The 10,000-nt window shown below is 41.2% G+C and overlaps 1 protein-coding gene across 1 annotated transcript in view; it reads left to right on the top strand.

Annotated features, from left to right (window-relative positions):
• The window catches only part of LOC119598945 (potassium channel subfamily K member 13-like), an 82,845-nt gene that overhangs the window by 62,412 nt on the left and 10,433 nt on the right, over nt 1–10,000 (top strand). Inside the window, exons 2-3 of the mRNA XM_037948656.1 lie at nt 4,924–5,062; nt 7,172–7,406. Coding sequence (XP_037804584.1) covers nt 4,924–5,062; nt 7,172–7,406 — 374 coding nt within the window. The remainder of the gene's footprint in view (nt 1–4,923; nt 5,063–7,171; nt 7,407–10,000) is intronic.

The raw sequence follows: 10,000 nt of genomic DNA, 5'->3' as shown, positions 1-10,000 counted from the left end.
CTCTCTCTCTCTCTCTCTCTCTCTCTTCTCTCTCTCTCTCTCTCTCTCTCTCTCTCTCTCTCTCTCTCTCTCCCTCTGTATGTGCGTGTGTGTTATTCCGTATTTCTTGTGTGTGATTGTGTTTTTTGTTTGTTTGTTTTTGTTATTCGGTTCGTCCATCTTTCTCCTTCTTCTTCTTGTTCCTGCTCTTTTATTAATTTTCTTCTTGTTCTTCTTCGCTCTCTTCTTCTTCCTTTTCTTTTTCGTTTTCTTATTCTCCTTATTCTTCTCCTCTCCCTCTCTTCCCATATTCATCTTCATCGCTATTTTCTGTTTTTCTTATTAATCTCCCATCATTTCTCTTAACTTTCCTGATTTTCCTCGCCTTCTTTCCCTTCTCCCCTTCTTCGTCATCCTCTTTCATTCTTTCTTTCTTCTCTTTCTTTCTTTTTCTTATCATTCCTCATGCCTTCCCTATCACCACTCTTTGAGTCTTTCTCTTCCTTCCTTTTTCCCTTGCCCTGTTTTTCACCGTTCCTTCCTCCCTCTTTCTCTCTCACCCCTTCTCTTTCCCTCCCTCCTTCCTTCTTCCAGATCTCCCTCCTCTCTTTCCTTGTCTTCCTGATCCTCTCCCTCTCTTTCTTTCTCTCCCTCCCTCCCTCTATCCCTCACCCTCTCTTTCCCTCCCTCCCTCTCATCCTCTCCCTCCTTCCCCCTCTCTCTCTCACTATCTTCCTCTGTTTCCCTCCCTCTTACTTTCCCTCCCTCCCTCCCTCCCACTTTTCTTTCCTTCCTCCCTTCCTCCCTCCCTCCTTCCCTCCCTCCCATTTTTCTTTCCTTCCTCCCTCCCTCCTTCCCTCCTTCCCTACCCCACGCGTATCAACATGGCAATTATACGCTCGCCAGACTTAGGAAGCACGGGAGACTTGAGGCATATGCTATACTAATTACCCCCCCCCCCCTCCACCACACCCCACCCCCACCCTCCTCCTCCTCCGTGTAACCTCCTTACTAATTCATAGGTGCTGAGTTGCCGCGTGGCGATTAAATGCAAGGGATATTTCCGCCCGCTGTTTGGTCATGAGTTATGAGTGCTGGCCATGTTGGGAACATGTTGTTTTTATGCTGTTTTTGTAGTGCCGTTTGTGTTTTTTATGATGTGGGAAGTAGTTTTTTTAAACTGTGGGAAATGTGTTTTTTTTATACTGTGAGATTTTTTTTTGTTATACTTTGCGAAATATGGTTTTTTTTATACTTTGGGAAATATGTTTTTTTTCTTATACTTTGGGAAAATGGCTGCTTTTTATATTGTGGGAAATATGATTGTGTTTTAATAATATTGTGTTTTTGATAACATTGTGGGATATATGGTTGTGTTTTTATAATAATTTGAGAAAAAAAAAAAAAAACACACACACAGATTGATATAATATTTTGGTTCTTTCATGATAACAGGATTTAACAAGTTTGACAGAAATGAAAACTCATGATCCTTACCTTTATCATGGCTATTATCTACATAGCGTATGTTCGGCATAAACAAAAATTCCTGGATGTTTGCGTTGTATTTCTGTGCATGTGTGTAGCTGTGTCTTTGTCCATGTTAAAGTGTATTTGCGTTTGCGTTTGTGTGTTTCTCCGTGTATATGCGCTGCGTGTCTTATACACGCACACACAAACACACACACACACACACACACACACACACACACACACACACACACACACACACACACACACACACACACACACACACACACACACACACCCCACACACACACACACACACACACACACACACACACACACACACACACACACACACATATATATATATATATATATATATATATATATATATATATATATATATATATATATATATATATATACTTTTTTTTTTTTTTTTTTTTTTTTTTTTTTCTATGTATGTATTTGTGTTTTATATAAATAATTTCTAAATATATGCTTATTTATACCAGTAGAAAAACGATGCAGCTAAAAAATATGGAAGATAGTGTCAACCCTGATGAATTCTCTCACCAACTCCATTGTTATCACCATCCTTATCACTATCACCATTCATATCACCGTCATCATTTTTATTACTGCCATTATCACCATCCATATCACCAACACTATCACTGTTAATATCACTGTCACCATCCTTATCACCAACCTTATCACTATCACCATCCTTATCACCATCACCACCACCATCCTTATCACCAACACTATCACCATCCTTATCACCAACACTATCACCACCCTTGTCACCAACACTATCACCAACACTGTCACCATCACTATCACCATCCTTATCACCATCACAACCACCCCCAGAAAACCGCTAGGAAGATCAGAGGCCGTTGCTGTTTGTTTAGGCTTCAAGAGAAAGGAAACCAGGGTTGAAAAGGGATCTTGGAGGTTGGGAAAAAGTCTAGGGTCGAGGCACGCCAGGTTTAACTAGCAATTGTTTGACTCGCGTTTGAATATGATGCGCGTGCGTGTGTGTGTTTGTTTGTGTGTATGTGTATGTGCGTGCGTGTGTGTGTGTCTGTGCCACGTGTGTGTGTGTGTGTGTGTGTGTGTGTGTGTGTTTGTGTGCGTGTGTGTTTGTGTGTGTGTGTGTGTGTATACATACTTGTGAATATACATATGAGTGCACACACTCACACGCATACACACACACACACACAAATACACACACAAATACACACACATACACACACACACACACACACACACACACACACACACACACACACACACACACACACACATATATATATATATATATATATATATATATATATATATATATATATATATATATACACACACACACAAATATACACACATATACTGATATATGTGTGTGTGTTTATTCACTGTGTAACAGGTACCTCTAACCCATTCTCCCTTTCCTCATCCACCTTGACCGTCAATTAACAATTCACATGGGCTGCCAAACGCCGTCAAAATAGCCCAATTACCAATGCAATTACGAGGTGCTTGCGTGTGTCCGTGGTAAGGACGGAGCAGGTAAAACAGACGTCCAGTCCCCCTACCCCCCACCCCCCACCCCCGTCGCGGCAACGCTGATAAATTTCTCAGAATGGACGGATGACCTTACTCTCTTGTCAGTTCTAGGTATTTTGTGTGTAAGCTGGGTGGATTGATACGTGCAGATGTATATAAGTACGTAGTGTCCTACATATGGATATACATATATACATACATTTATACATGTATACATATATACATACATGCATAAATACATATATACATAAATACATACATACATACATGCATTCATAAAGTCATACATACATACATATGCATATTTACATACATATATATGCATACACATACATATATACAGCCATATATATGTAAATTATATATACATACACAAATTGATTTCAAAAAATAAAAAAGAATAAGGTAAGACCCTTTGACACACTCATGCAAAGAGGTCAATCTCCCCACGCATCTGCACACACACGACCTACTTACAAAATAGCACTTGTGGCTCCCTTCCATAAAGGTCATTCGCAAATTATGTCATGGGAAGCGCACCCGATCTCGGAAAAGATTATTACGAAGAAAAGGAACCGAAATGTTGACCTATATTCGTCACCTTTTTTCAGGTTCATTTTTTTCTGTTTGTGTTGTGAGAATTTGATTTTTCTGGTTGTTGTTTTTGTTGTTATTTTAGTTTTTGTTGTTGTTATTTCAGCTTCTTTTGTTAGAATTTGAATGTTTCTTTTGTTGTTGTTATTATATTTCTGCGGTTATTTTAGTTGGAATTGTAGTTATAATGTTGTTTCTATTATTTTTTGTTTTGTTTGTTTGCTAGAATTTTCCTTCTTTTTATTTATTTGTTTATTTTTTATGACTGTACTTTAACTGTTATTGTTTTTATGGGAATTAAAGCTTTTTTGCCGTTATCAATATTTTTTTTATTAACTCCTCTTGTCTTTTTTTCTTTTTTGTTATTGTTACAGTTTTATTATTGCTATTTTTGTTATTTTGTTATTACTGGCAATGTTTATTTCATCGTTCCATTGCTAAAGTCACTATTATAATCGTTATACGTTTTATGTAAACTCATCATCGCTCTCTCTTAGTCGATTTATGGGTGGGTTGGCCATGACCCCAATCAGCTGATCCACTAGTTGACAAAGTGGTTATTTAAGTCTTTTTTGGGTTGAGTAAAACTAGGTGAGGAAGTATGAAAGGCATCGTCGACTTCTTAAGTACAGGCAGGAAATGAGGGCGTAGTAATATCCGTGATAATGATGATAGAATTGTATTGACTATCCCTATCATTATCATTATTATCATTATTATTATTATTATTATTATTATTATTATTATTAGTAGTAGTAGTAGTAGTAGTAGTAGTATCATTATTTTTACTATTATTATTATTATAATTATCATTATTCTTGATAGTATCCTTATCTTACCATTATCAGTTTTGTCATTATCATTATTACCATTATCATCATTATAAAGATGATGATAATAATAATTATCATAATAATTATTGTTACTATTAATATTAGTATTATTACAATCATCATCTCTTTTATCATCACCATCACGATTACCATTATCATCACCATCATCACCTCTATCATCCCTATCTTCACCATCACAATCACCATTACCATCATCACATCACCATCACAATCATTACTACCATTATCACCATCATCATCATCACAATCATCACTACGATTATCACCATCATCATCATCATCACAATTATCACATCATCATCACAATCACCATCATCATCACCACCACAATCATCATATCATCATCATCCCAATCATCATATCATCATCATCACAATCATCTTATCAATACCAACACCGTGGCAATCACAACCCAACAACAGCATCCGCTAAATTTTGTTTTCTCTATTTCCAGGTTACGGAGCAGCGTCACCGAGAACAACGGAAGGCAAAATGTTCTCCATATTTTACGGTCTCATTGGGTGTTCTTCAGGCATTCTGTTCTTCAATCTGTTCTTGGAGAGGATCATAACATTGCTGGCGTTCATTATGAGGTAAAGAGCATTTTAAAAAGATGATTTTTTTTCGTTGTTGTGTTTGTTATTGTTATTGCTACTAGGATTGCTGCAACTAATGTTATTGTGATTGTTATTGTTATTAATATTAATATCATTATTATTATTATTATTTTTATTATTATTATTATTATTATTATTATTATTATTATTATTATTATTATTGTTATTATTATTATTATTATTATTGATATTATTTTCATTTTCATTGTTTTATTATTACCATTATTACTATTTTCACTATTATCATCATCATTATAATCTTTACGATCGTCAATATCAGTATCATCATACCATCACTACTATTACTATCAGTATCGCCTATGTCTCTTTGTCTGTTTGTCTGTCTGTATCTTTTCTTTCTCCCTTACCCCGTTCTTCCATCTTTCTCTCACCCTCTTTTCCCTCCGTTCCTCCTATCCTTTTTTCTTTCTTCCTCATTTTCTGTGCTTCTTTCTGCCATTCCTTTTTTCCCCTCGTCCTCCATTTCCTTTTCTCCCAATTTTTCGTTCCCCTCTTCTCCTCCTTCTCTTCTTCACCTTTTCCCTCTTCTTTGCTTCCTCTCTTCCCTTTTTCTCCCCTTCCTCCGTAGCTCTTTACCCCGCCTCCTTTCTTCCATCTTCCTTCTCTCTTCCCCCATTCCGCTATTTCCTACGTCCCCTCTTCCCCTTTCCCCTCTCTTCCCTTTCCCTTTCCATCTGGTCCTTCTTCGTTCCCTCTTCTCACCTTCTTCCTCTTAGTCCCTTCCTCCTTTCCCCTCTTCCTCCTTCCTTCCTTTCTCCACTCCCTCTTTTCCCTCTTCCTCCCCTCCTCTTCTCCCTTCTTCCTGCCTTCCTCCTTTCCCCTCTTCCTCCCTTCCTCCTATCCCCTCTTCCTCTCTTCCTCTTTCTCCTCTTTCTCCCTTCCTCCTCTCCCCTCTTCCTCTTCAAACGTAAACACACGAGCAGGAAGAGAGGGGAAGAGAAAGGGGAAGAGAGAGGGCAAAAGCGCAAGATTTGGCTCACAATGGAGGCAAAAGCTAGGTGGTGGTGCCCAGCTGATCCATGTGGGGGGATGGGGGGGGGGTGTCTTTGTGAATATCAAAGGAGGTGGGTTCACTCTCTTTCTCTCTCTTTCTCTGTTTCCCTCTCTCTCTCTCTCTCTCTCTATCTCTCTCTCTCTCTCTCTCTTCTCTCTCTCTCTCTCTCTTTCTCTCTCTCTCTCTCTCTCTCTCTGTTTCCTTCTCTCCCTCTCTCTCTTTTATCTGTTTCTCCCATTCTCTCTTCTCTCCCTCTCTCCCTCCTCTCTCTCTCTTTCTTTCTCTCTCTCTCTCTCTCTCTTCTCTCTCTCTCTCTCTCTCTCTCTCTCTTGTTTTCTTTTGTTCTCTTTTTCTTTTCTATATTTTTATATTGTCTTTGCGTGTTACTCTTTCCTTCTTTCTTTTGCCTAATTACCTTCGTCATCATTATCATAATTACTTTTGTTATCACTTTGATTCTGAAAGTTAGTCTTATCATCATTCCTATTTCTTATCGTTGTATGATTATATTATCATTTTCATTATCATTATTATCATCATTATTATTATTATCATTATTATCATCATTATTATTATTATCATTATTATTATAATAATTATTACTATCATTATTATTATCATTATTATTATTATCATTACTATTATGATTATTATTGTTATTATCATTATGATAATAATTATTATTATTATCATTATAATAATTATTGTTCTTATTATTGCTCTTATTATTCATCACTATTATCATTATTACACAAAGATGATAATAACGATTGTTCTAAGACAATAATGATTAAACGCGTTTTCTTCATCCTAATTTCTCTCTTTCTCTCCCCCTTCCTCCTCCAAACCCACCCGCCCGCCTACTCACCCTCCCACTAACTCCGCCCGCCCACTCCGCCCGCCCACTCACCCACCCACTCACTCCGCCCGCCCACTCACCCACACACCAATCTACCTACCCACCCACCCACTCACCCACACACCTACCCACCTACACCGACCCACCCACTCCCCCCGCCCGCCCACTCCCCCCACCCACACCTACCCACCCACCCACTCCCCCCACCCAGAGCACGCCACGAGAGGAAGCAGCGACAGCGCGCGGCGGCGGCGGCGGCGGCGGCGGCGGCGGCGGCGGGGTCGGACGGCACGACGGAGAACAGCCAGGTTGGCAGACGCGGTTCGCAGGACTCGATGGAGGACTCGAGCCTTGACGCGTGGAAGCCCTCCGTCTACTGGGTCATGTTTTACCTCACCATCGCCAGCGTTATCGTCGCCTTCCTGGGGGCGGTGATGTTCATGGAGGTGAGGAGGGGGGGGGGGGGTGAGGGGAAGGGGAGAGGAGGGGGAGGGGGGGGAGGGGGGGGAAGGGGAGAGGGGAGGGGGAGGGGAGGGGGGAGGGAGAGGGGAGGGGGGGAAGGGGAGAGGGGAGGGGAGAGGGGAGAGGGGAGGGGAGGTGGGGTGAGGGGATTAGGGATAGGGTGAAAGGGGGAAGGATTTGGGGGGGAAGGATGGGAGGAGGGGGAGGAGGGGAGTGGGAGGGGATAGGCGAGGGGGGGATAGGGGAAGTGAGGGGGGAAAGGATTTGGGAAAGGGAGAAGGGGAAGGATTGGGGGAAGGGAGAAGGGGAAGGAGTGGAGGAATGGTAGGGGGAAGGGAGGGTGGGAGGGAGAGAGGGTAAAAAAGGGAGCGCATATTAGAGTGATGGTAAAGGGAGAGAGGTTGGGAGGGAGAGGGAGGGTGGGAAGGGTAAGAATGGGGAAGGGGAGGGGAGGGGGGGGAGGGGAGGGAGGGGGAGTGATCGGGGAGGGAGAGGGAGATGTTCTACCCACCACCCGCCAGTTTTTTCCCCGCCATGGGGGGGGGGGGTAAAATTAAAAAGGGGGGGGTTGGGGGGGGAGGGGGGGGGGGGAAGGAGGCGGAAAAAGGGGGGGTGGGAAAGGGAGGGGGGAGGGAAAAGGGATGGGGGGTTTGGGGGGGTTTGGAAATTTTTTGGGGGGAGGGGAATTGAGGGTGGGGGTGGGAGGGGAAAGGGATGGAAGGGGAAAAGGGGAAAAAATTGGGGGGAAAAGGGAAGTGAAAAGGGAGAAGGGGAAAAGGAGGGGAAAGGGGGGAAAGGGGGGGGGAAATTTTTTGGGGGGGAAAAAAGGGAAAAGGAGGGAAATTAGGGAAGGGGGGGGAAAAAGGGGGGAAAAGGGGAGGGAAAGGGGGGGGAAAAGGGGGGAAAAATTTGGGGGGAAAAAAGGGGGGGAAAGGGGGGGAAAAAGGGAGAGAAAGGGAGGAAGGGGGGGAAGGGGGAAGTCCCCTTCCCTCCCGATAGCCCGTGTTTAAAGCCATGAAGGAAAAGTGTTTTGGGGTTGGGAAAATGGGAAAGGGGGCGGGGGGGGAAAAAACAAAAAAGGGGGGAGGGGGGGGGGGGGGGAGGGGGGGGAGATGGGGGGGAAAAGGGGGGGGCGGGGGGGGGAAAGGAAAAGGGAAATGGGGGGGGGGGGAAAAGGGAGGAGGGGGGAAGGGAAGAGAGGAGGGAAAAGAATTCGGTGGAAAAGGGGAAAGGGGGGGGAAAAGGGGAGGAAGGGGGGAGGGGGGGAAAAAGGTAATTGGGAGGGAAAGGGGGGGAAAAAAAAAAATTAAATAAAAAGGAAAAAAAAAAAAATTTGGGGAAAAAAGGAAAATAGTTAAGTTAAAAAAAGAAAAAAAGGGAAAAGGGGGGGAAAAGGGGGATTGAGGGAGAGGGGCCAAGGTTTTTTATTAAAATTTGGGGGGTTTTAAAGAAATGAGAGGAAAAAGAGAGAGAGAGGAAAAGGGGAAGGGGAAAAAGAGAGGAAGGAGGAGAGAAGAGAGAGAGGGGGAGAGAGAAGGAAGAGAGGTAAAAGGAGGAGAAAGGAAAAGAGGAAGAGAGAGAGAGAGAATGAGAAAAAGGAAAAAGAGATGGAGAGAGTGGGGGCGGGAAGAGAGAGGGAAGAGAAAAGAGGGGAGGGGGAGGGGGAAGGGGGGTTGAAAAAGGGGGAAGAGAAAGAGAGGGAGAGGAAAAGCGGGGAAAAAAGAGGGGAAAAGAGAGGGGAAAAAAAGAGGAGAGAGAGACGAGAAGGACTTTGGGGGAGGAGAAGAAGGAGGAGAGAAAAGGAGAGAGAAAGAGGAGGGGGGAAGGTGTTTTCGAAATAAAAAAATGGCCCTTATTTTGAAATTTTAAAGGGAATCATAAAAAAGGTTTCAAATTACCCATACATCTAAATCCTTTGGGCCCATAAAGCGTTCAAAAAAACCCTTAGCTCAATAAGAAAAAAAAAACAAAAAAAATAAAAAAAGAAATAACAAGGTCAATTCAAAAAGGGGGAAAAAGTTTTTTAAACCCCCAAAAATTTGTTTTGCCTTTTAAAGAACACAAAACCCCCCCCCATTTTCTTTTTTTGTTTTTTGCAAGTTTTTGTGGGGAAAACAAAAAAAAAAAAAAAGAAAAAAAAATTTGATTTCTTAGGAAAAGAAAACCCGGGGGAGAGAAAAATTTAAAGGCCATAAAATAAAAGTGCCAAAGCGGGGAGGTTTTTTTTTTTTTCTCCCAAGAATTTTCCAAAAGCTAAAATTTTTGGGCCTCGGGGAAAAATATGCAAAAATTTTTTAAATGGCCTAAGAAAAAGATTTTTTTAAAGGGTGAAAAGAGGGAAGAACTTTCGTGGGTAGAAAAATAATGTTTAAGGATAATAATAAAATAATAATAAAAATAATAATAAAAATTTAATAATAATAAAAAAATAATAATAATAATAAAATAATAAAAAAATAATGAAAATGTTTAATAATAATAATAGAAATAAGGTTTTATAAAAATAATAATAATAAAAAAGGGCGATTTTTAAAAGAAACGATATTTTTTTCCTTTTTTTTCTCTTCTATTTTTTTCA

The sequence above is a fragment of the Penaeus monodon genome, chromosome 42, assembly GCF_015228065.2.
Source record: "Penaeus monodon isolate SGIC_2016 chromosome 42, NSTDA_Pmon_1, whole genome shotgun sequence".
Lineage (NCBI taxonomy): Eukaryota > Metazoa > Arthropoda > Malacostraca > Decapoda > Penaeidae > Penaeus > Penaeus monodon.
The sequence above is the reverse complement of the archived record's forward strand: the minus strand, read 5'-3'. Positions and strand labels throughout refer to the sequence as shown.